This window comes from Myotis brandtii, unplaced genomic scaffold (assembly GCF_000412655.1).
Source record: "Myotis brandtii unplaced genomic scaffold, ASM41265v1 scaffold434, whole genome shotgun sequence".
NCBI lineage: Eukaryota > Metazoa > Chordata > Mammalia > Chiroptera > Vespertilionidae > Myotis > Myotis brandtii.
The window spans coordinates 3,019,104-3,045,302 of NW_005366599.1; the positions used below are offsets into that span (position 1 = coordinate 3,019,104).

Consider the following 26,199-nt stretch of genomic DNA (forward strand, 5'->3'; position numbering starts at 1 on the left):
CCCCTTCCGCAGGGCCCTGGGGGAGGGGTGGGCTCCGGGGCGGGCCAGAACAGGCGCTCCCTTGGTGGGGGCGTGCGGGGAGAAGCCAGAAGGGCCCAGACAGGTGACCCCTTGGCCCAGCGAGGTGAGAGGGGCCGCTGGGCGCCTCTGCAGCCCCGGTTCGGGGGCTGCCTCTCCGAGCAGGCCAGTGGAGTGAATGAATCTTACGAATCCCTGTGTGGAACTCCTCAGGGAAAGTCGGTTGAGTTCAGAGGCTGAAGGTCAGGAAGAGCTTGCTGAGAGCTTTGCTACAGGCAGACCCACCCGGGACTGAGTGGAGGGGCCCTGGACCCTCGCTTCCACCAGGCCAGCTCAGGCGGCCGGAAGGGAAGCTCTGTGGCCTTGCACTTACAGGGTCTCGTGATTTGGTTTCCTAGCTGTTGCACGACGTTAGAGGCAGCCCTGCTAGTGATGTTCAATGTTTGAGACTTTGAATTTCCAAGGATTTCTATGGGCGTCAAAACGACTTTATCTACAAATGAAGCAGCAAAATAAATTTCTGAAACTATAATACTCTTGCAAATTATCTTGAGCAGTTGCTTCAGGGAATGATAGCAGTTTTAAACTCTTGTATTTCCCCCACTCTGCTTGGGAGATTTCTCTTGGCCTGAAGTCTGGTTAGCAGAGCAGAGGCAGTGAACGTGCGAGGGCTCTCAGATAATCACAGAAGTGCCTCTTGTCGTTGGTCGAATGCATTATTTTTTTTTTTTTCACCAGTGAGGCCAAAACCCAAAACTTTAAATTTATGCTCCCAACATTTTGTCAGACGTGGAAAATATCTGGCTCTCTATAATGGAGTCCTTTCCTCTCGCCACGTAAGGAATCTCTGTCCTATAGAGAACCTATAGCCTGGGAACTTGATAGAAATACAGGAAGCAGTAGCCCTTTGCATGGTGTGCGTTTATAGGAAAATATTTATTCTTTTAAGGTTAGAATTAGATGATGGTAAATAAACATGTTTCTCTTTATTTTTACATGTGATTTAGGGAGTGAAAATGTTTGATGTTCTAGACTATATAGCGTTTACTTACAGGATATGCATTTCCCAAATAAATTTAGCTGAGTTACAAAAGCACGCAGAGGGTGGCTGCCAATTCTGAAAGGACCTCGATTTGCTCATGCCGATTAATTATATTCCAAAGACTCTGAGAGGCAACACAGTATTTAATGCCGTCGTTAACAACAATATTGCATTATTTAAGGGTGTGTACCAGTTCTTCTGCTTTGGGGATGAACACAGACATTATTATTTCCTTCAGTCCTCTGTTCAGGACTGTGCTGGCCTTCCCGCCCTGACAGCAGCTGTCCCCACGCAGTGCGTTCGTGGTGGACTGTTCTGGAGAACACAGATAACGGGGTGCACCCGAGACGTTTTCGCCTTCTGTGAGAAAGAGTGAAGTTAATTGGTTGACGTTGAAAGTTTCCCAAGTGAAAGACGTGGAGCTTTTATTGATGGCTAAGAGTCACGCGCTCGGTTCACGCCCCCTTGCCTTCTGGCACGCGGGAAATGGACATTTTGGGGACGTCCAGTGTCCTCTGGGGACGGTCCGAATTGTTCTCCTGTTTTGAGTGTTGTTGTCATGAACTTCTGGAGCTGCAGAGCTGTGCTTATAGGCTGCCTTTTTTTTGTTTGTTTGTTTTCTTTAATGTTTATAGAAAAATTGTAAATACATATACTTAAGACACAAATTTAGATACTACCCAGAAAGGTCAAAAAAGGCCATTTTGGCCCTGGCCGGTTTGGCTCAGTGGATAGAGTCAGCCTGCGGACTGAAGGGTCCCAAGTTCGATTTTAGTCAAGGGCACATGCCCGGGTTGTGGGCTCGATCCCCAGTAGGGGGCGTGCAGGAGGCAGCCAATCAATGATTCTCTCTCATCATTGATGTTTTTATCTCTCTCTCTCTCTCCCTTTCTCTCTGAAATCAATGTATGTGTAGTATATGTATATATAAAAGGCCATTTTGTTCAAGGCGGCACACTTCTCTAGCCCAGGCAGTGATTTCTGGAAGTCCTCTATTCTTGGTACACGTCCCCACCCCTTTCCCCAGCTGCCCGGCGTCGCCTGCCGTGTCTCCTCACAGTTAAAGGCCTCAGAGGGTTGAATGTTTGCTCCATTGATCTTTTCAATAGGAGACTGAGTGGTGCCAGGTCAGTATCGTTCAACATCAGCCACGGCCTCCTGTCAGAGTGCGGAAGCCCAGGATTTGAGAGCTTACTTCACTTACCTGTTCTTTTGCCAAAAAGCTTTTGGCACCCACATGATACAAGTTGATTCATGTACACCTCAACTTCTTTTTCAAAAAGTGATTGAAGGGAGCTTCCAGAGACGCATATTACACAGTGAAGCAAGATGAAGAGACGCAGTGAGGGTCCGGGACAGTGAGACGGAGGGACTGGTGAGGTTAGTCGACAGCATTCATTCCCTAAAATCTTGTGCACTTCCTGGCAGCAGGCCGTGAGCGGGTTCCCGGCCTCCCTGCCTCCCTGCCGTGGTGGGAGCAGGTGGTGGGGCTTCACTTTGTCTTCTGACACCTTCATACCGTGAGTTCTCCCATTTCCCATGTGTGTGCTGACAGCCAGTGGTTGGTTTTCAGTGATGACGGGAGAAGTCTGGATGAGACATTAAAGAGCCCATGCTAGTGTGCGTCACACGGAACATTCAGGAGGTGCCCGGGAGCCTGCAGGGCAACACACACGGGTGTCGTCCCCTCATCGGGAGGATGTGAGAGTTTGTGACCACAAGGGTCCTCGGGGACAGGCTTACCCCTCCCCGGATGGACTGCCCTGAAGCCACAGGACCGCATGTTCCTTCTGTTCTCTGACGGGCCTGGATGCGGGTTTGCACACGGCAGGCAGACAGGGAGATGCCTTCACCACCAGGAGGTGACTGCTCGCCGCCCCTAAGCGATACAGCACCGTCGCGAGTGGCTTTTTAAAACGGGGGTGGAGGGAGACAAGGCCAGTACAATCCTGTCCGATGCTTCATTTTAGGGAACTTCCTCTCAGTGAAGCAGGATGAAAGAGATGACGTGAAGGACTCGGCAGAAGGAAAGTGAGGATCCGGGAAAGTGATTCAGGGGGTAGTTTCGAAAGCACATCATGGTCCCTGTAACTTTAGACATGAGACGTATGGAGAGATCAGCCGGCACGTGTGAAGCGCCTACTCTGCGTCACTTATTAAGCAAATTGTAATTAATCATGAAGCATGGATGTGAGGGAGGTAAAATGTGGGAGGAGTTTAGCCAGGGCAGACGTTTATAAGAGGTAAACTGCTGATGCTAAACTTATATAACATATTTGTAATGTGGGAAAGGATGGCAAATAATGGGAATAAGTTTCTCCAAATATATTACCGTTTAGCAACTACCCACATTAGCCAGTTAATCTCTCTATTTTCTTTTCACTTTTCTTCTTCTACCTGACTTCATCCCCCTCCAAATCTGACCCCACTCTCTGAGCCAGCCTTCCCCTGCCCCCCAACAACTGCTCAGCATGAACCCTATTGCTGTCTGGCTGCTTGCCCCGCCCCACACCCTGCTCTAAATTCTACCTCCTTAATCTCTGAGCCCAACTCAAATCTTACTCCTTAATGAAGCCTTTTCCCTCCCCCCCCCCCGCCCCCAGCCCCACATTGGATTTTCAGCTCTTTGTGGGGCAGGGGGGGGCACCTAAGCTGTACCCCCTACTGCCCCACCATAATGAAATCTGGGGGTGGGGGTGAGAGGGGAGTTTCATCAATGCTGTTAGTCAACAGAAAGATTGTACGTGTGGTGTTACTCTTTGGATAGAGTGAGGAGAATGGAATGAATTTTTTCAAGCCTAAAACAAACTCGCCTCTGATCCTCCTTTGTGTAATTCAGTTCAGCCTTGTCTGTCGGTAATGTAGGCACATACTGCGAAGGCTCTCCCATTGAGGTCAGTTCAAGGTCCCCAGGCGGCTTGGGTTTTTGGTGAAGTGGTCTTGAAGTGGCCTGGAGCGTCGGCCTGAACCCGTGTGGACAGATAGCTGGGTGGCCACCTGAGTCATCTCTCCGGCTGTCCTAAGCCGGGCCCGCACTCGCTGCCTGAGAATGTGTACGACAGCAGCTGTCTGCTTTCAGATCACACAGTAGGATGAGCGCGAGGGTTTGTTCCAGCTCTACCACTAACCCAGTGAGAACGCTCAGGTACATCGCCTTACATTTCTGCGTCTCAGCACCGCCCCTGTGTTCTTCTTTTTCATATGTTTTTATTGATTTCAGAGAGGATGGAAGAGGGGGAGAGAGAGAGAGAGAGAGAGAAACATCAGTGATGAGAGAGAATCATGGATCGGCTGCCTCCTGCACGCCCCCTACTGGGGTTAGAGCCACAACCTGGGCATGTGCCCTGACCGGGAATCGAACCGTGACCTCCTGGTTCATAGGTCGACGCTCAACCACTGAGCCACACCCGCTGGGCCCTGCCCTGTTTTCTAAACCTGTCAGTAATGGTCCAGGAAACTAACTTAGTGGTCAGCACCAGCCATTGTTAAAATCAAAGTGCGTTGCACGTAGTGAGGGTAAGGGGGGATTTGGGAAGTTTTGGTCTCAAAGAATGAGTGTGTGTATGGAGCGCTATTTCTTTCTGTGGACCACAGTCAAGGGCTGGTGAAAGGCCCCGGCTGGAAAATTCCCTCGTTCTCTTTATTATTTTATTATTTTTGTTCATCCTCACCTGAGGATATTTTTTTCTATTGATTTTTAGAGAAAGGGGGCGAGGGGGGAAGAGAGAGAGAAAGAGAAACATCAATGTGAGAGAGACACATTGATCAGTTGCCTCCCAAACATTCCCCAACTGGGACCAGGGATCCAACCTTCAAACCAGGTACGTGCCCTTGACCCCTGGGTGGGAAGGCCGATGCTCTAACTACTGAACACACTGGCCAGGGCCCCAGGTTCTCTTTAAACCTTAGTGTTCTGAAGTGATTCTCTCCTGTGGGATGTGTCTGTCAGTCGATCGGGCAGCAACCTAAGGCCTGACTGAGCTAAGATACTTCCAGATAATTCAACAGCAGCTGGTCTCCAGCGAGGCCGGGGCTCAGTATACCTTTTCCTGGTTTTCTGATTTCTTTGGGTAATCACAGTGTTTCCGATAAGCATGACCGCTTCCTGCCACCCTAGTTTATCCCGTTTTATAGAGAAATTCTAATGACATCTGTGGACTACTACCGAGGTGTACTTAGTGACGTTGAATATTTTTTAGTTTGTCAGTGGAAGCAGAACTTTCCCAATATTTATTTAGCGAAAGGATCCCCATTTCAAATAGATTCACCTTCGACCTCTCTTTCAGCTGTGGCAGAGCTCACACTCGAACTGACCTGTGTGCACGGGGGAATCCATGGACTCTCATGGAGTCCAGCTCTGCAGTTGCCTTCAGGCACCGCTGGTTCCAGGTGCCTAAGGGGTGTCCTTAGGAGCCTGTCATTCCCTCTCTTGGCTTGCCTCTCCTCTAGGTCAATTTTATTCTCAGGCAGGGGTTCCCAAAGTGGTAGCAAGGTGGCCCGTTCAAAACTCTAGGCCTCTCTTTTGCCATTTTTAGCAAATTTCCCTGGGAAAGCGGCGCTTTTTCCGCAGTAGTTCCAGGAACTACTCTGTTCTCCTTAGCCCAGCTGGACGCCTGTGTCCAGGCACTTGAATAGGAGGGGGCAGTGCTCTGTTAGCAGGGCCTGGCCCCGAGCCAGGAATTGAGGGCAGCACCCCTTAAGCAGAGCACTGGGCCTCCAGAGGACCAGCAAGGCGGGGAAGGGGAAGGAAGGTTGGCAGCGTCCTGCGAGGGAACCAGCGCTCCTCCATCTTCCCAGAGAAGGCACCATTCATCCCAAAACCGCAGACTCACAGGACTCACTCCATCACTCTACCCCCTGTGGTCCCACTTTAAACCAGACACTAGAGCCGTCACCTTCCAGCGAACCTTTCAGCGGGCGCTGATGAACAGTTCCTGGGCCCACTTTCCAAAAAACATGATTCATGTCCTTAGCATTACACACTGTGGTTTGGATTCATCGGCAAAGTTATTTAAACATCCATTTGTCTTTTCTAGTAGAAGACACCGTCCATTCCACGGTGGCCAGAATCAATGCCACTGGCATGCGCGCGCATGTGTGTGTGGGTGTGAAACGTTTTATCTGATGTAGGAAGTAGGAAGTGCCCCGCCTGCCATTGACGATATCCTCACAGCTGTGAGCCAGTTGTTCCCAGGTAAACAGTGCAGCAGAGGGCAGGTGGGACCCGGCTAGCCTAAGAGCAAAAACCTTTGTGAACCCCTGATAGTCTGTATTTACAGGAGAAAAATAATTAAAATAACGTGTATATGCACCTATCACCTATACACCATGAAACATTAGGTAGGACGCATAATCTGTATAACACATAAATATGTAATACACACTTACGTTACAAAACAAAAGAAATAACGAACTTCACACTTGCATAGTAAATGATGTTGCTAGGATAAAAATAAGTGTATTAAAAAAGGAAGTAAAATAAAAGTTAGTGTCTGTAACACAGCCAGCCATGGGAACTTCTTGGGGAAGAGTCTTCATTCCTAGGCTGGAGCTCACGCTGCTTCTCTGAAGTCACAAAGTCTGGCCCCTTTACCTTTTATCAGGCTAAACCCAAAGGCAGTCATTTAAGTTTCTTGATAACCCTAATAGTCTTATTAATTTTTAAATTTATCTTTATTGCTGAAAGTATTACAGATGTCACCCCCCTTTTCCCCGTTGACCCTTCCTTGTTAGTAATTTTAATGACAACCCTATTTTTATTCCCAGATGGAACAAAGGAAAGAGAGTGAAAGGGAAGGGGGGTGTTGGTTAAAGAGGTGGTGGCATGTGTCAGTGGTGGTTGAAGCGGAAGCGACTGAACCATGAGCAGTAATGGCAGGGCAGACTGAGAAGGAAGAGAGGGGATGGTGGGAAGAGAGGGGATGATGGTGGGAAGAGAGAAGATGATAGAAATATTGGGTCAAACAGTTTCCCATACGGGTCCCTGGGTGGCATTCACCAGTAAATCCGCATCACTCTTGGTGGCCTGTGTTGGCTGGAGTGTCATGAAGAGGGACATGAAGAACATGGACCAGGATGTCACTAACTCAGACTGTCTCCCCACGGCATTCTGTAGGACTAGCCTTAGTTCCTACACTCTCCTGTGGGAGCATTAGTTACAGGAAATGCTGGTCAGAACCCCCCCCCCCCCACACACACACACACACAAAATGTCCAGTAGGTTTAGGAAACTCTACCAGCAAGTGACAGGGCATGTGAGCATAGGAAGGTCCAGAAAAGGCGTCCATTACAGATGTATGCGTGTGCTTAGCCATGTTTAACGTATTCTTCTCGAAACACCTTGGACCAGCGTTGTGTGTGTAAGGTCTACTGAGCAGCGTCTTGGGGACACTCCGGAGCGTGCCGTCTGGGGGGTGTTGCAGTAGATGGTCCCCACAAGATGGCCCGGACCTGAAATCCGTGGGCCCCCCGGGGCTGTGGGTCCCTGGAAATTGGATGTAAGCATTTCTGTGCACGTGTTTTCGGGGAAAGGATTCGCAGCCCCCACCCCTTTGGCAGAGCCCATGGGCTCAGGGTTAGAGCCCTCGTTACAGGTTCTTTTCTCACCGGCGGCCAAGGCCAGTTTCTCTGGAATGTCTCGTGCACATCGTACGTGGGCCAAGGGTATCACTCGGCGCGTGGGCAGTCACGGGGAGGCTCACAGACAACGAAGGGGCCACGCTGCACGCAGGGGGCCGGCGAGTCACTTGAGTGTTGCGTTGATTGAAAGACGGAAGAATCGGCAGCTCCTTTCTGTCCGGGAAGAATTGTGGAAGGAAGTCACCTACGCAGGACGCTGCCTCGTTGCTAAACTCCAGACGTGTTTACTCACAGAGAGGAGAGAATGCGGCCTTTCGCTGCAGTGAAGAGGCGTTTCAACGTTCAGGGCCCCTGCCTTGCAGTGGGGTTTGCTTAGTGACAAACCACTAGAACCCCACTAAGCACAGAAAACTCTTCCTTCCAGAAATGGAAAGCATGCGACACCGATTTTTAGATCAAGAAACCAGGACCGTGCGATAGTGCTCAGGAAGGAGCGGGCAGGGAAGGACAGTGTGCGTGCCTCTGCGTGCCCCAGCGTCCCTCACGGACACCAGGTCCTCCGGGAGCGGGCAGGTTGGGCCACACGGACGTGGCCGAGTTCCTTCTGTGAAGCGGTGCGTGGTGGTCTTTCATCCTCGGTGGCCACCGTCATCGAGGCCAGCGTGGCCTTACATTCCAGGGTGTCCGTGTCACTGATGAAACCGCTGGCTTTGTTCGCGAAGTGCAGCCAAATCTGAGACTCCCAATTCACCATGCTGTCCATCACGTGGCTGAGAAAAGCGCATCGTAGAAATGACTAAGGAAGCAGAGTTTGTTCTGCACATTATCCTTGACCTTGCCCTCCTTGAAATTCACATTTCCTATTTCGAACAGATGCAATTAAATCACTCGTTCAGTATGTACGTATTGGGGACCTACTATGTACTGAGGGCCTACTGTGTGCCAGGCATCCTGCTGGGCCTTGGGAGTGCAGTCAGGAACAGAACGGACACAGTCGCTGGCCTCAGAGAGCTGTCGCTGTGTCCCTTTACCTTTGTGTCTGAATGAGGTTCTTGAAATAAAGGCTTGTATCTTTTTTTAAATTAAATCTTTATTGTTGAAAGTATTACATATGCCCCCTCTTTCCCCCCACTGAAGGTTCGTATCTTTTTGGGTGGCTCCCACACCTTTGCTACCTTGGTCGTCGTCACATCCCAGAGCCGTGGCACAGGTGCCGTGCGGTGGCGTCCTACCAGGGGGGGCCAGTAGACATTCGCAGGGCGAGTCCGTCTGTCCCTGATGCTCTGGTGGATCCCGAAGGATTTTAAGTGGGTTTTTGTCACGGCTGCGCGCCGGAGACCAACCTGCTTGTGGTTAATTACTGCGCTCTCGCCTCCTGACGGTTCCTGTGCGTCTTATACTTTCCGTGTTTCAGGGTCAGGATTTTCATTTTCCATTTCTCTTTATGCATTTATTTTTAAAAAACATTTATATTGATTTCAGAGAGGGAGAGAGAGATAGAAACATCAATGATGAGGGAGCATCACTGATCAGCTGCCTCCTGCACGCCCCCCACTGGGGATCGAGCCCACAACCCGGGCATGTGCCCTGATCAGGAATTGAACCGTGACCTCCTGGTTCATAGGTCGATGCTGAACCACTGAGCCACACCGGCCCGGCTCTCTTTATGCATTTAAATGTCGTTCCTCTGTCGCCTCTTCGTGACCAGGTTAGATTGCGGTTCATCTCCGAGGCTCAATACATACTCCGAAGGCCCTCCTTCGTCTTAGTGGCGACGTGCTTTTCTGAGTCTCCGGCAGCTTCACTGTTGCCACGGGAGACGCCTCAGTTCCTGCCTGTAATGCTCCTGACCTCACTGTGCGCTGACGGTGGAGGCTTTGGGGAGGGTCTGCCCTCGGAGCCTGTGCCAGGGTCGGTGTGGTCCCGCGTCAGCGCCCCCTCCTTCGCCCGCTCACTCAGGAGCCGCGGCTCTCCCACCGCTTGTCCTGGCTGCGTTTGCTGCTTTGTTGACCGTGCCTTTGGCATCGGCACCGTTTGGGGTGCTCGGCTGTGCTCGGTGCCATGTCCTGAGTGTCCTTGCAGGGTCGGCTTGCCAGTTTTGCCCCCCGACACGCCAGGCTCTGGTGTGGGAAGGTTTCAGGCCGCATCCCTGCCAATGTGCTGGGCTGCCCTGTGACGAGTTGCCTTAGCCGTTTTTCCCTGACGCGGCTAAGACTCCGCGTTTGTGAAGACGCAAAACTCAGGCCGAGGAGAAGAAATACCACAGCCGCTGCAGGTGAAGGACTCTAAGGAGAATGGCTGGTGTCCGCTCCTAGGGTTGCAGGACCTGGAGTCGGGCGTCTTGGAGACGTGGCGGATGGCCGTTCTTTCCGAGGCTAAATTTAGCCGCTGCTTTGGAAAATCAGAGGTACAGCGTGTGCCTGCTCTCCCGGCCCTCGCCCTGCACCCTGCGCCTGGACATCGCGAATGGCTGGCCGCACAGGAGCCGCGCCGTGCACTCCGGGGGCCCGTTTATTCTGGGAAGGAATTAAGTGCCTTCGTTTTCCCGTCTTCCCGAGCAATGCAGGCGGCTCCCTCCGCGGCAGCCACGGATCTCTACAGAAATAGTTCAAGTCACGCCTCCTGTCCTCACCGGCCTCTCCTGCCGGCGGCCAAGATCTGCACAGGGAACGAGAGATGGCTCTCCCTCCCGGTCCAAATAGCAACAGGAGGGCACATGTGCACTTGAGCTACAAATAACGCGTTTTAAAATAGCAGGTGGTATTTGGTGATCGCTCCTCCATTCATTTACCTGCCAAGCCAAGGCTTTCTCTCCGGCTCTGGCAGCCAGGCCCGAGGCGGCTCAGCGTTGGCAGGTTCTGCCCGTGCGCCCGCTGCAGGCCTCCCGGCCCACGCACACCCTCGGAGACGGGTCTGGAAAACGTGTCTTTTGTTGAACACAATACCCACCCACGTCATGCTGATACCACAGCCTAACCTGACTGCCTTGGTAAGCGCTTTGGTGACTAATTATAGGCACTCGTTAAGGTGTGTGCCAAACAGTTCGTTTCCGGGAAAAGCGGGAGTGCCGACAGGCAGGGTCCGTGTCTGATGCGAAGCTCGGGGAGAAGGAAAGTGACCACGCTGGGCGGGTCCCGGTGTGTCTGTGAAGAAGTGGGGTGTTCCTCAGCCTTCCTGCCAGTCTCGCACCGACACGGTGGTTACCTGACTCCTTTACCTGAGCCCCAAGGAAGTGGCAGGCAGTCAGGTGAACTGTCAGCACGTCTCCCACACACCCAGGGCACTCGAGTGCGTGTACTTGTGTGTTTTTTAATGTCTTTTTAAAATATGTATTTTTACTAGAGGCCCGGAGCACGACATTCGTGCGGGGGGGGGGGCGGGGGGATGGGTCCCCCTCAGTCTGGCCTGCACCCTCTCACAGTCCGGGACCCCTCGGCAGTCAAACATCCCCGGAGGGGTCCATGAGCCCAGCTTCTGGCTGAGCAGGGCTCCCCCTGTGGTAGCGCACTGACCGCCAGGGGGCAGCTCCTGCATTGAGCATCTCCCCCCTGGTGGTCAGTCCACGTCATAGCAATGGGTCATTCTACTGTTCAGTCGATTTGCATATTAGCCTTTTATTATATAGGATTGATTTCGGAGAGGGAGAGAGAGAGACATTAACGATGAGAGAGAATCATTGATTGAGCCCACAACCTGGGCATGTGCTCTGACCAGGAATTGAACCGTGACCTCCTGGTTCATAGGTCAATGCTCAACCACTGAGCTACTTAATCCTTGTCTGAGGGTATGTTTTTTTATTGATTTTAGATAGAGGAAGGGAGAGAGACAGGGAGAGAGGAAACACGGATGCGCAACAGAAACATCGATCAGTTGCCTCCGGTACATAACCCCGACCAGGGATCGAACCTGCACCTGGGTATGTGCCCTGACTGGGAATCAGACTTGCAGCCCTTCAGTGCACGGGACGACGGTGCAACCAGCTGAGCCCCACCAGCCAGGGCTCCATGGGGTTGTGCTCATTCTGACCACTCTCTCTCCCCCGGGAATAGTAGTAAAACTGCTTGTTGGTGTTGTCCACCCACAGCGGCTGCTCGGAGCCTGTGCCCCAGAGTTCGGTGACCTCAGCCATAGATTGGCTTCCAGAAGCTTCACTAGAAAATCCCATTTCTTTCCATTCACTGAGCATCCATTCCGATCCCGGGTGCCAGGGAGACAAGACAGGGCCCCTGCTTTCAACAGGTTCACTCTATAGAAATGGCACATGTAGGGAGAGAGCCATCCGTCCATTTGCCGAGTACCTACTAGGACATGGTATGAATTCACCGGGCACGGGAGGGAACATGCCTCCGAGTCCGCCTGAGGTCAGATCCTGCCCCGATACTTTCGAGCGGCGAGCGGGGTGACCTTGGGTAGTGACGCATTCTCTGAGTCTCCGTTTCCTCGACTAAAGCGAAGAGGAAGACCTTCCTTGCAGAGTTCTTCTGAGGATCAGGAAGAGCACATTGGAGTGCCTGGCCCACTGTAGACGCTCAGTAGCAGCCATCAATCCTGAGGCTGTAGTGAGTGTGAGCCACACTCGGAAGAATAGGAAACTCCCAGGTGGACTCGGGGGGAGGTTGGCATTACCAAAGGCCCTGACGGTGGGTTTGGAGAACAGCGAGGGATGAGAAAACCCCGAAAAAGGAGCCGGAGACGGTCAGTAAAGAGCACCCCGTGGGCCCTAGCCGGTTTGGTTCCATGGTTAGAGCATCCGCCTGCGGACTGAAGGGTCCCGGGTTCAAATCCAGTCAAAGGGCACATGCCCAGGTTGTGGGCTCCATCCCCAGTAGGAGGTGTGTAGGAGGCAGCCGATCAATGATTCTCTCATCATTGATGTTTTTATCTCTCCCTCTCCCTTCCTCTCTGAAATCAATAAAAGTACATTTTTTTAAAAAGAGCACCCCGTGTTCCACCAAAGAGTTTAAATTTTATTTTGTAGGTTAAAGGGAGGGGGGGATGGTTAACATGTTTTTAAAGTAGATTATCTGATAATGTCAGAAATGCGTCGTGTTGGATTGCTCCACACGGCCCTGGAAATTAATTAGGTTCCGAGATTTCAGGTGAGCCGTGTGTAACCCAGAGGCACAGTAGGTGCGGCCGAGCCTGGGAGGCCCGGCTGGTGGTTGGTGTCCTGATTGGAGATGTTTTCTTAAAACATGCCCAGACACTTGGGGTTCTCCACTGTCACAGCAGCAAGTCCCACACTTCCTAAGCTCAGAACATGCCGTGGGTGTCTGACTTGGGGAAATGCTCTCTCTCTCTCTCTCTCTCTCTAAAACTCGGGGATTGCTTAGGAATTTTAAATTGTTAGGGAAATGTTAACTTGGGACATTTTAAAGTGAGTCACTTTGAGGGTTAGGCGTCCCTATCAAAGAGAAACGAAAAGAGGGCCCATGGTGCTCTGTGCTCTGGGGCACTGTGTGTTACAGCCCGAGAGGAGAGGCTGGGACAGGGCGAACCCGGCCCAAGAAAGGGTCTGAAGCCCCACTAACCACTCATTGCCTCTCGCGTGGGAATGTTTTTTAATCTTGATCTTTGAGTAAATCCCGAGCCAGACGGTTGCTGCAAAGCTGTCAGAATCGTTGACTTTTTTGGGTGCAGGTGCACGTGTGTGCGTGTGCGTGCATGTGCGTGCGTGCGCGCACCTGGAAGGTACTGGAAGGAAGGTACAGCTGTCCTGGGATTTGAGTACGTGCCCCTAGAAGGCTGGGAAGACCGCACTGCTGTGTTAGACGCGGAGACGCCAGGATGAACTCGGGTTTATGTTCATGGGTGTGCAGATAGTTACAGAAGTAATCATAGGTTTGTGTGCATGCATGGACGTCACACCAGAAGCAGTGACGTCCCAGCGGCAATGAGCACAGCCAGCTCCCAGGTCTTGGTTCCTAAATGCTATTCTCCAGTTAAAGCAACCGGGGCTCCCTAGAGAAACAGCTGGTGGTGGGGCTGGATGGGCCCGGAGCATCTTGTAATGCCAGCAAGTAAGGACGTGCTCAAAAAAGAAGGGGAAAGACAGAAGGTGTGGCAGAGGGACCCCTGAGCCAGCCTGAGAAGGCTCCCCGTCCCCAAAGCCGGATACTCTGATCACAAGGACGACTCAGTATTGGATCAGGACCCAGGGTGTAAGATAAATATATTTCGTTGTGCATTCATACCGATGTGCACGAATGATTGCCCACATAGACAGATGGCAAGTCACCTTGGAGAACTCCACGTAACATGTGGACACTCCCCCATCCTCGCAGGGAATATGGGCTCCCTTCCCTGGAGCAGGAGCAGGACCTAGTGACTTGCTCCCGAAGGACAGAGGATGGGAAGAGGACAGGAGTAACTGTCCAGAGCAGCCCCGCGGACAGCGCCTTCGCCGGGTGACGCATCCGCAGCAGCAGAGCCTCACCACGTCCCCTGATAGCCTGTGATGAGCAGAAGGCTTCAGCTCGTGATATTCTTCCCAAAGCCTCACGGCTCCAGCCTGATCATTAGGAAACGGCAAACTTAAATCCAGGGACAGCTACCAAGAACCTGACTGCATTCTTCAAAACCATTCAAGTCATGAAAATAACGGGGCTAGCGGGAAGCCGTCAGGGAGCGGACAGGAAATGTAACATTTAATTGCAACGGGGTGTCCTGGCTGGGTCCTGGGACAGAATAAGTACATCAGTTCTCATCCTAAGGTGCGGTCTAATCCGAGCCTGTAACTGTTACTAGTAGTGATGTGTTTGACACGTGCACGGTGGTTATGTAAGATGTTAATAGAGGGGAAACTGGGTGAAGGTTCATGGGTGCTCCTTCTGCAGCTCCCGGTACAGCTAAAATTATTCAAAGCATTGTAAACTCTTTTTAAATGCCCCCATAGGTATGGCTAATAATAACTCAGACTAAAGAGACACTGACCACTAAAGAGATTTCACACAGTAGTTTATTTCATCCTCACAAACAACAATAAGGTAGATAGTACTGTCCCCATTTTACAGATGGGGAAGTTGAGGTGCAAAGTGGCCATTATTTTTCCTAAGTCACACGGTGGTAGGATTAAACCCAGAGCTCTAGCTCCACTCCAGTGCTTTTCCCACCCTCTCTCAGAGCTGCCCAGTCTAAAAATGCTGCTTCTGCCTGGCCGGCGTGGCTCAGTGGTTGAGCATCGACCTATGAACCAGGAGGTTACCGTTTGGTTCCCGGTCAGGGCACATGCCTGGGTTGTGGGCTCGATATTCAATGTGGGGTGTGCAGGAGGCAGCCGATCAATGATTCTTTCTCATCATTGATGTTTCTCTCCCTCTCCCTTCCTCTCTGAAATCAATAAAAATATATTTTAAAAAAATTTTAATATAAAAATGCTGCTTCCGCTTAAAGGGGGTGCAGGTCGGACAGACCTGTGAGGCGACTTTGAGCGAATCCCAAGCCAGACTGTTGCTGCAAAGCCGTCAGAATCGTTGACTTTTTTTCTGGGGTGCAGGTGCGTGTGTTTGTGTGTGTGTGTGTGTGTGTGTGCACACGCGCGCACGCCGTACATCTGGAAGGTACTGGAAGGAATGGCCTGTCAATTGAAAGTCCTCATTCCCTGATACTGGGCAGGTAAATGGGCTGCTTTCGAGAAAAGCCTGAGGCACAGGCAGACATCTGGAAGGCGTCCCACAGGTCAGCTGAGAGAAGCAGGAGGAGGGGGCCGTGGTGGGTGCTGAGGGTGCAGAGCAGCGCAGGTGGGAGGGTTTCCCGTGGTTTGCAAGGGCTGTCCTGTCGGTATAGCCATGCGCCTGCGGAGAGGGTGCAGCCCGGCGTGTGGACCGAGCCGTGTGCAGGGTCCTGGCGTGATCACAGGAGGTCTGTCTCCTGTGTCCCTGGGTAGGAACCTGTGCTGCTGCTCGACCAGGTGGCTCTTCGATCCTCTTTAAGCAGCTCCTGGTGGGCAGGTTCACGCTCGGGGAAGGAGGCTTGGTCGTGGCACCGCGGTTCCTGAAATGCGGCCTCAGCGTCACCCGAGAACTTGTCAGAAATGCACAGAGGGTGCCCAGACACCCTACCCACCCCCACCCCCCCAGAGGTTGTGCTGCAGAGTGGAGGCTGCAGACCTGGGCCTGCCGGTCTTCAGAGCCGGGGCTCAGAACGTGGCTTACCCAGGGGTGTGAAAAGCGGGAGAACCTTGCCCGGCCCGTGTGGCTCAGTGGGTTGGGTGTCATCCTGTGCACCAAGCGATCACCAGTTTCATTCCCGGTCAGGGCACGTGCCCGGGGTGCAGCCTTGATCCCCAGTAGGGAGTGTGCAGGAGGCAGCCCATCGATGTTTCCCTCTCATCAGTGTTTCCATCTCTCTCTCTCTCCCTCTCCCTTTCTGTTTTTCTAAAATCAATAAAAACCTATTTTTTAAAAACTTGAGAACCTTCTGCACAAGCAGCGACGTGTTCTTCGGTGAGACGAGGTAGCCAGAGCTTCTCGCCGAGAACCGAAAGCCAGGCGGCGCCAGGCGGGAGCCCGAGCCCGGAGAGCGGCCGGCTGTTCCCCTGTGCTCTCGGGACTCGCTCCCGCCTGCTGCGGGCAGCCTTGTTCCCGCGATGCGTGGAATCCCTCAAGCGGAGTCACGTGGGCTTTGTTTGAACGTCATGGGCGAGAAGTGGGCCAGATCTCTCGGCCCCTAGGTTATTATTTGTTTTCTCTCTCTGACCCCCAACATGTTGGTTGAAACCCCCCTCCCCCCCCCCATTCAGGCTGTGGGAGTTACTTGTCGGCCAACAAATGCGGGCAGGGCTATCGTCACTGATGATCAAGGCGCCCCTCCCAGGCCTGGTACACATAGGTGCCCAGCAAATATCTGTGCGCGAATAAATGAGTGTTCACATGTGCTTTTCTTACCCCAATGTAATCAGAAAAAGTTTGTCTTCTAAGAAATTGTATTTCCTTTATCCTGTAATCACACACACACATGTGCAGCGAAGGTGACATGCTGAATTTGCCCACTATTTTACAGTCACGTGTTAGTGGCCATAATGAAGCTGTCAGGCCAGACCAAGCGTAAAGTTGCTGCATTTGACTTGCCAGGAAGGGAGATGTGAAGACCGCGATTGTGTGTGTGTGTGAGCCTTGCACGGGGGCAGCTGTGCCCGCCGTCTTCGCCCCTGCCCTGCCTCAGGAGAGGGCGTGGGACCACAGACTCGGCCTCTCGCCGGCGCCCTGGATGCGGCTCCGTTGTTTCCATGCGAGATGGCTCTGACATGACTCATCTCCCCTCCCCACCCCCTTTGGAGCCGAGAGGCCCCGAGACGCCTTAATGCACGATGTAACTTGGTTAAGAGGCAGGTAATAGCTCGAGTGTCTTCATGAAGTGCTTCTCAGAGCAGCTTAATCGCGTCCGAGAGCTCCCTGCAGAGCGAGCTGGGGGGATGGCCGGAAACACCAGCCCCAGAGCAGAAGCCAGGGACGTCGGTCTGTCTGTCCGTGGCAGACACCGAGTCACCGCGTCGGAGTCGGGGCGACTGTCGGACGCTTTGACGGGCGATGCCGTGGGCAGGGCCTGGCCCCATGGTGTCAGGGAGGCTTTGTCTGTCTCTGCAGAGCCCACACCCGGCGGGGGAAGGGGCGGCGATGACAGGCCAGCGCACGGCAGCGGAGCCAGAACAAAGCCACTCGAATGGACAGGGAGGTGGCCGCAGGGCTCCCTCTGGGCTGACCACAGCTGGGCAGCCCTCCATGCCTTCTGCTCCTTCCCTGACAGGGTTCATCTTGGCCACCAGCTCCAAACATATGCACTTGTGCTCACAACACTCATGTAATAGACGCAGCGTCCGTGGGCTGCCAGAGAGACAGTCGGAGGGCGACAGAGGCCTGACCACGTCACTGGGGCGCGGAGCTTCCGCACGTAGGTGCAGAGAGGGGTGGCTGTCTGGCCGGCACCATCAGGAGTAAGGGAAAGTCCATAAAGACACCACGAAAGCCCTGACTGGTTTGGCTCAATGGATAGAGCGTCGGCCTGCGGATTGAAGGGTCCCAGGTTCGATTCCGGTCAAGGGCATGTACCTTGGTTGCAGGCACATTCCCAATAGGGGGTGTGCAGGAGGCAGCTGATCGATGTTTCTCTCTCATCGATGTTTCTAACTCTCTGTTCCTCTCCCTTCCTCTCTGTAAAAAATCAATAAAATATATTTAAAAAAAAAAAAGACACCACGAAGGATACTGCCACACCACCAGGAATCAGGCTCTAACCGGAAGATGAAACTCTTCGTCTTCAGCCAGCTCCACATGCGGGAGCCCTGATGCTGCAAAACTTCCGTTTCCTAACGGGGGAGGGCGTTGGCACGAGGAAGGATTCCGGCGCCACCTCTGGGGTCGTCCCGCGTTTGCCGTTGCTGGTCCCGCGTGACGTGGGCCGTGTACAGTCCACCCCATGGGCTGCTTCCCACGGGTGACAGCCACGGAGACGCCAGGCGGCAGGCTCTCACGTCTGTCATCCGTCTGCTGTGCGTACCTGCCTTTCTCGCTGAAAGAGGAGGAGCCTTTCTCTCGGTGTTGCTCCTGGAAGTAGCTCATTGGGAACCGCATCAGTTCTTGAAAAGTAGTTTTCCTCCTGCTCTTGCGGTTGAGTGAAGTGAAATGCATTCGACACCCAGCACTGGAAGTTTTCCTGGGAAACGGGATATGCTGTGTTTTCACTGTGAGAAAATGTTCCGCTCCCTAGGCCAGTGGTCGGTAAACTGCGGCTCTCGAGCCACATGTGGCTCTTTGGCCCCTTGAGTGTGGCCACGAAGTTTCAATTGCACTGTACGTGCACGCCCACACGTGATATTTTGTGGAAGAGCCACACTCAAGGGGCCGCAGTTTGCCGACCGCTGCCCTAGGCTCAGACTCTTTGATCCGTGTGCCTCTTCTCTTCCCGTAACTTTCCTTCCTGCGGTTCCCACACAGCGGTGAAGCCCCGGTCCTCGAGCCAGATAGATGGTTATCTCCGCAGCCTCAGTTTCCGCATCTGAGAAATAGGATAACAGCCGTCCCGACCTCACCTGACCGTTGTTCATATCTGTAAAGCGGTGACTGGCACGGAGGAAGCATCCGGTCCATTGTTTTATCGCCAGTAGAACCAATAAGCCTTAATCACCTGTGTCAGGATTTACAGTCAGGACAGCAAGGAATGCCGAGAAAGTGTTTCTTTTCCGGGTCATTCCTTTTCATGAGTCGGACGGCTGTATTTGGAAAATCGTTCTGCCGTGAGCCACAGGAGGGGGAATATGTGTCACAGCTGTTGTCGGTGTTCAAGGACATTTAGGTCGTGTGTCTGAAGATGCTGATGGCTGGCACGCGCACGTACAGTGCATCTGGGACTTAACCATGTTCTGAACCTGCACGAATATTAACTCGTTAAATTCTCACAACATTTTCCCCCACCCTGACCCCTGTGGCTCATTGTTGGAGCATCACCAGTGCACCAAAGGGTCGAGGGTTCGATTCCCAGCCAGGGACATGTGCCTAGGTTGGGGCGTGAGCGGGAGGCAGCTGGTCGATGTGTCTCTCTCGCATCAATGTTTCTCTCTCTGTGTGTGTCTCTCTCTTACTCCTCCTTCCCTTCTATCTGAAAAGCAATGGAAAAAAATATCTTCTGGTGAGGATTAACAAAAAAAAATTTTTTTAAATCATTTTCCCCAATGTTTGGGTAAAACAGGTGATGCCTCAAAAATGCGTGTCTGTACCCTTCCCCACTGATTTAAATGAAGTTGTACTCGTTCCATTTGTGCTCGGGGCCCCTCTCCCCGATCTCTTAACGGTTTCCACTGGGGAATGGGGTGCCAGGAACCCCAAAGCAGGACTTTGACATAAAAGGGTTCTTCTGTTCGAGCGGCTGAGAACGTGGGGCCACAGAGATGCCCCATCTTGTGTGCGGCGTCAGACTCGCTGCCACGGGACGAACCCAGGCTGGGCGAGCCTCCGTGGCTGGTTCAGGGAAGGAGGCTCCGGGCCTGCGGGCGTGGACAGGCCACGTGCGAGCTGCACTTCTTCCAGCACCAACCTCCCTCTTCCTCGTCCCGCCCTAGACAACCAGTTCAGGATGTCCATCCTGGAGCGGCTGGAGCAGATGGAGCGGAGGATGGCGGAGATGACGGGGTCCCAGCAGCACAAGCCGGGGAGCGCAGGAGGCGGCAGCGGCGGGGGCGCCAGCAGCGGGAACGGCGGAAGTCAAGCCCAGGTACCCCCTGTAGTGACGGTCGTCTTCGGTTTTGTGTGATTTGTTACTGATCGGGAGGCAGGCAGTGGCCACGGTCCCTGTGCTGGTGCTGGGTCATTCCTGGCTGAGGCCGAAGTCCGAGGGCTGCTTCCCGGCCCCGTGCTTCCTCCCTGGGCCTCGGACCCTGTCCCTGGTCTCTGGCCCCCCGCTGTCGCCTGCGGGGAGTGAGGCCTGCGGTGACTCAGGGCTGCGGGTGCAGACTTCAGTTAGAATCCAGTTTGTGTTTTGTAGTCTTGTCTCTGTCTTCGCTCCAAATGTACACTGGTGTTGAGTTCAATTGGTCATTCATTCATGAGCCCGTAGAAACTCAAGAAGACCAACGGGAAAAGGGCCCAGAGAAACCGTTTGAGTAATTTTTCAGTAAAAACAGCATTGCTCCTTCTTCTGCGCATGCCTGTTCATGGATTTCATGAAGGGCGCCCCCTCCTGCCCAGGACAGGGACAGCACCACATGCTGTTTCAGGGCCTGAGAGTCTCGAAGGCTTTATGTACATTTCGTTTAGGAGCTTCATTTCAGGAACCTCTCCGAGGGAGCAGTGATCTTTCAGGAGACCCCAGAATAAACGCAAAGGGACTGCGAGTTTCTTCCCTCTGCTACCGAGTCGTTGCCAAAACCTCACATAATTCCCCCTCTTCCTCTTCAAAAGGAATGATTTTCTTTGAACAATTACATGAAGTGAACACTGAGTTTTATGATCCTTGTGAATATCAAGGGTTGGTAATATTTGTAATAATAGATGAAAGCAAGGCATAATATACCACACCCCAAGAGCTAACCTCCTTTTTCCCCCTGAATTTTCCTCTCATTTCTCACCTACCCTCAGAAATCGGTGGAAAAGGATAGACCGGGCACACCGTAAAATATCACTCAGGCTGAGATAGGCTTCTTTTCACCGGTACCACAAAGGTTTATAAAAAAAGTAATCGTTGTTTACTGTGCTCACGGCTAAAGTAGGAGATTCCCTTGACATCACTTTCCTGTAGTCCACAAAGGTTGCATTCAGGGAATAGGATGTCATTTTACAGTTCGGCCGCTCAGCCACTGTCCTGGTATAACCTGACCCCCTGTTAGCTGCTGGTGATCACACGTTCACCGATTTAACTTGGCTTCAGTAAGTATCTGTGTCCACCTGACGTGCTGGAGACGTGGCTGTTTTTGTTGAATGCAAAAAAAATCCCTCTTGCCCTGGCCAGTGTGTTCAGTGGTTAGAGTATCAGCCCTCAGGCCAAAGGGCTGAGGGTTCAGTTCCCTGTCAAGGGCATGTACCTAGGTTGCAGGTTCACTCGCCGGGCCCGGTCTGGGCACGTGTGGAAGGCAACCAGTTGATGTGTCTCTTTCACATCGATGTCTCTCTTTCTCTGTCTCGCTCTCCCTCTCTTCTTCTCTCCCCCTCCTCCCTCCCTTCCACTCTCTCTAAAAAATCAATGGAAAGAATATCCTCAAGTGAAGATTTTTTTTTAAATCCCTCTTTGTTCACTCCCTGGTGAATCCCACGTGCTTGTGGTCATGCCCACTACATAGGAAGCAGCTCTGCCCGGACTCTGGGTCAAGGTCATTCTACTGCAGGTCAAGGTCGCCCAGCTGTGCTTTCAAAGATGCTCTTACAGCTCTAGTGAGATGACGTTATTGCCATCATCTGCCGTTTTATTCTCGCAGGCTTTTTCCCCCAGACTTAACGGAAAAACAATGAGGAGCAACAGCATTTCTGTAGCAGTTGAACTTCCTGGGGCTTATGGTGGCGGGTTCGAGCCGCAGGCTGAGCTGAGCACCCTCTCGTCTCTGCCTCACGGCCCATTCTCAGCCTGTGGTTCCCGCCTCGCATTGCCAATCACGGAGCTCTGGCTGCGGACCTGCCGCGGGGCCTCGGGGCCTCCGAGCCTCACGTGCGCTTTCCCTGTGCTCGCCCCGCAGTGCGCTCCGGGCCCGGGGACGCTGGGCAGCTGCTTCGAGAGCCGCGTGGTCGTCGTGTGCGAGAAGATGATGAGCCGGGCCTGCTGGGCGAAGTCCAAGCACTTGATCCACTCGAAGACGTTCCGCGGGATGACGCTCCTGCACCTGGCGGCCGCCCAGGGCTACGCCACCCTCATCCAGACCCTCATCAAGTGGCGGTGAGGCCGGGCGCCCCCTCCACATGCACTTACCCACCCCTCTTCCCCCTCCCAGCGGCTCACCAGGGGACAGAGGTCTGGCCACTCAGGGTGCGGTCTGGCCTGTGAGCCAGGACTTCTCTGGGGGCGGTTTCCAAGGGAGTTTTATGAGCTTCTGCCCAAGAAACACTCAGGGAGATGCCAGCTGAATGTTGGGCCTTTTCCTTCCTCTGGGGGCCTCGCCAAGTGGAGAGACTCCAAGCCGCCCTGTGAAGCTCAGAGTCTATTGCACGTCGGGGGTTAGAGGCTCCGTTCGGTTTCGCGCCTGTGGGGGTGTGCACGTGTCAGGGGTTTCCTGTCCACGTGGACTCACTGGGCGGTCGCTGCCGGCCCCTCCCTTTGCAGCACGAAGCACGCGGACAGCATCGATCTGGAGCTGGAAGTCGACCCCTTGAACGTGGACCACTTCTCCTGCACCCCCCTGGTAAGAGGACACTCACTGGTCCCCACGCCGCTTCTCCAGGCGGGCAGAGGGATGGGCACAGGCCGGGCCCCCGCGTGGTCCCTCATGGACACGTGACGTCTATCCGAGCTACTTGGCGACGATGATGTTTCGTGGCCCCGTGGAGGGAGCCAGCGAGGACCAGGCCGCAGCGGCCGGATGCAGTGTGTTTGGAACTCGCCGTTAAGAACGCCGCTCTGTCTCTGTCTTTCAGATGTGGGCGTGCGCCCTCGGGCACCTGGAGGCCGCGGTCGTGCTGTACAAGTGGGACCGGCGGGCCATCTCCATCCCCGACTCCCTGGGGAGGCTGCCTCTGGGGATCGCCAGGTCGCGGGGTCACGTGAAGTTAGCCGAGTGTCTCGAGCACCTGCAGAGAGGGGAGCAGGCTCCGCTGGGACAGAGCCCCCGAATCCACTGTCCCCCGAGCGAGGAGCCCCATGCAGACAGCTGGATGGCCCAGTGGCACAGCGAGGCCATCGCCTCTCCAGAAATCCCCAAAGGCGTCACCGTCATTGCAAGTACCAATCCGGGTAAGAACTCAGAGTTACCACATCTCAGACCTGCCGAGCCCCCAGGTGCTGTCCCTCAGGAGAGGCCTTAGGGTGCTCACTGATGGGTTTGGGGGGGTTTCTATCTCTGAGTTGCCTTTTAGCTGTAAGAATGCCTAGTGTGACTCCCCTAGCTCCCTACCCCCCAAATGCAGAAAGTAAAAAAAAAAACTATGTCTGTGCAAGAAAGAACTGCAAGTGATGGAGGAGGAGGATCTGAGTCCACTAGATGCTTCGGGGGGGTGTGTAAACATCAGGGACGTGTCTGAGGCCCGGCTTCGCCCTGGGTGTCTCCCGGGCCTAGAGGGCGCGTTAGCTCGTTAGGGCTCCTGATCTGATCGCCTGTCCTGACTGTCCTTTCTACTGTGCTTTTCAGAGCTGAGAAGACCTCGGTCTGAACCCTCTAATTACTACAGCAGTGAGAGCCACAAAGATTATCCAGCTCCCAAAAAGCATAAATTGAACCCCGAGTCCTTCCAGGCGAGGCAGGAGGAGCTGCTGTCCACTGCACTGAGCCTGGAGCAGCCCAGGATCAGGAAGCAGAGCCCTAGTTCTAAGCAGGCCGCCCCCGAGACTCTCAGCCCCAGGGAAGGCGCGAGGGCCTGCAGCCGGGCACCCTCCCCTCCCTCTCCGGAGCCGGCGGGACTCCGAGCCGCTGCGGCCCAGCCCCAGCCCGTAGTGAGGTGGAGTCCCAAAGATCTTTCCATTGGTGTGTCTACAGTGCAGGTGACGGGCAGTCCGAAGGGGACCAGTGTAGGAAAGGAGGCAGCACCTGCACAGGTGCGACCACGGGAGCCCATGAGTGTCCTGATGATGGCTAGCAGAGAGGTGGCGCACACAGAGATGGGGCCCTACCGGGACAGTGCGGAGGCCGAGGACGGCTCGCAGCCCATGGATGACATACAGGTGAGCGCGCACCAGGTGATAAGCCTGCGAGGCCGGGATCGCCAGGCTTCCTGGATCTTTGTGGTGTTGTTGTTAATCCTCACCCAAGGATATTTTTCCATTGAGTGGAAGGGAGGGGGAGAGACAGAGAGAGAGAAGCATCGATGTGAGAGAGACACATTGATTGGCTGCCTCCCACACGCACCCCGACCGTGGTGGGGATCGAGTCTGCAACCCAGGTACGTTCCCTTGAGTGGAATCGAACCCAGGACCCTTCCATCTGCGGGCCAAGGCTCTATCCACTGAGCCGTACCCGCCAGGGCAGGGCTTCCTGGATATTAACAGTCACCTTCGGGAGGTCCTGTGACTTACCAGCCAGGGCGAGACGTCTGGCCTCATGATGATGATGTTGGGGTTTCCTCTTCCCTTGGGCCACGTGTTCACTCCGGGGCTCAGCACCGTGAACGGGGCCTCACACTGGCGGCCAGGTCTCCGCAGAGCCCTCCCTCTCGGCACCAGCTCCTCAGACTACAGTCACCTTCCGGAGGTCCTGTGACTTCCTCACCAGCCAGGGCGAGACGTCTGGCCTCATGATGATGATGTTGGGGTTTCCTCTTCCCTTGGGCCACGCGTTCACTCCGGGGCTCAGCACCGTGAACGGGGCCTCACACTGGCGGCCAGGTCTCCGCAGAGCCCTCCCTCTCGGCACCAGCTCCTCAGACTCACCCAGGACCCTTCTCCCTGGCGTCCAGGATTCCACTGGTTCTGGATTAGCTCTGATCGAGTCACGGCCTGGCACAGCTAGAGCAGAGGCCTGCGGAGAGCATGTGACGGATGGGCGCCACCATCACCTCGCCATGAAGGGCAGGTGGCACCAGGCTCTGAGGACAAGCTCTGAAATATCCCTCGGGCTGCTGACCGACCGACCGATGGATCTGGAAAGTCCAGAATCCTCCTGGGCATTACACTTGCAGAGGTTAAGAGGCTCTGCCCTGAAGTGAACCTGAGGTGCGGCTGTTAAGCAAACGCAGTTCGTTCATCGAAATGCACTGCAGAGGAGAGGACCGAGCGAGCAACCTAAGGACACGTGCTTGGCTTTCTCCTTCCCAACCTCCCAGTGACTTCACCCAGAACAAGTGTAAAAGGGAAAGACCCCATGAGACACTTGTTAGGGCACCTGTGCCTGCAGCATCGCTGTGATGAGAGGGGGGCCCACAAGCCTGCAGCGCTCCCAGGGAGAGGAGCTCCCAGGAGAGGAGCTCCCAGGGAGAGGAGCTCCCGGGAGAGGAGCCATGAACGGCTCCTGGGGTCGCATCCTACCCGCCCTCTGTTTAGCACAGGTGAACCTCACACCTGTGCAGGGCCCTCCCATCCCTGTGGGTGGGTTGGGGGCTCCACTACGGATCTACCTGCCGGGGAATCAAGTCATAGCTTAGACCAGGGTTGGCAAGTTTTTTCTGTAAAGGCCAAATAGGAAATATTGCAGGCCTTGTGGGCCATCAGACTTGTCATGACGATTCCATCTGCCTCTAGCACAAAAGCAGCCTCGGGCAGTGTTGGACCAGTGGGTGTGGCTCTGTGCCAATAAAATTTTATTGACACCAGCAGGTAGCTGGTGGGTGGGCTGCCACAGTTTGCCAGGTCCTGGTGGAGCCCGTGTCAGACACCAATAGTAAGTCATCTAGGACAGTATTCACGATATTTAATAATAAATCACCAGACTGTGAAAATCAGTAGCTCAAAGGAGGGGAACTGAGGAGGATGAACAATAAAACAGTAAACCAATCCATCCGCGTGATTATCGATAGTGGGGTTGGGTGTGAGGCAGTTGTTAAGAGGGGGCTCGTACATGAAAAAGGAATAGTGTTTAAAAAATACCCGGAACTAAAATTCTAAATTAGTATCTTAGCAAAACCGGGGGGTAGGGAGGTGGAGGAGGGAACGTGTTCAAGCAGCGCCCCTGTCCGGCAGCCGGTGGGCTCGGCTCCGCTGCTGACGCCGACGGGTCCGTGTGGGCCGAGACGTGCTCGTCAGATGCCACGCTCGTGGGCAGCACAGAATCACTGTGTCGCTGCGGGAGAAAACACGTCTGCCCCGTCGGGGGAATTCAGGAATGGCAACGAAGGGACAGGCAACCACAGAAATGATAAGTGGAAAACATAACAGAGGAATATTTTCAAACATGATTCATTCCCACTTTGGTAACTGATGATTCTATAATTAAAAGGTGCTCAGATTGGGTTTTAAAAAAAAGCAAAATACACTCTATGCTGCTTGTACAAGACACAACTAGA

The 26,199-nt window shown here is 53.7% G+C and overlaps 1 protein-coding gene and 1 long non-coding RNA gene across 2 annotated transcripts in view; one reads left to right on the forward strand and one right to left on the reverse strand.

The window, feature by feature from the left end:
• CAMTA1 (calmodulin binding transcription activator 1) overlaps window positions 1-26,199 on the forward strand; it is a 694,930-nt gene that overhangs the window by 645,304 nt on the left and 23,427 nt on the right. Inside the window, exons 12-16 of the mRNA XM_014546182.1 lie at window positions 19,692-19,843; window positions 21,795-21,991; window positions 22,376-22,454; window positions 22,687-23,002; window positions 23,397-23,926. Coding sequence (XP_014401668.1) covers window positions 19,692-19,843; window positions 21,795-21,991; window positions 22,376-22,454; window positions 22,687-23,002; window positions 23,397-23,926 — 1,274 coding nt within the window. The remainder of the gene's footprint in view (window positions 1-19,691; window positions 19,844-21,794; window positions 21,992-22,375; window positions 22,455-22,686; window positions 23,003-23,396; window positions 23,927-26,199) is intronic.
• Window positions 1,184-2,868, reverse strand: LOC106727489. The gene is made up of 2 exons (XR_001363705.1): window positions 2,265-2,868; window positions 1,184-1,420 (listed from the first exon to the last, which is right to left on the reverse strand). It is a non-coding gene; the product is annotated as an uncharacterized LOC106727489 (long non-coding RNA).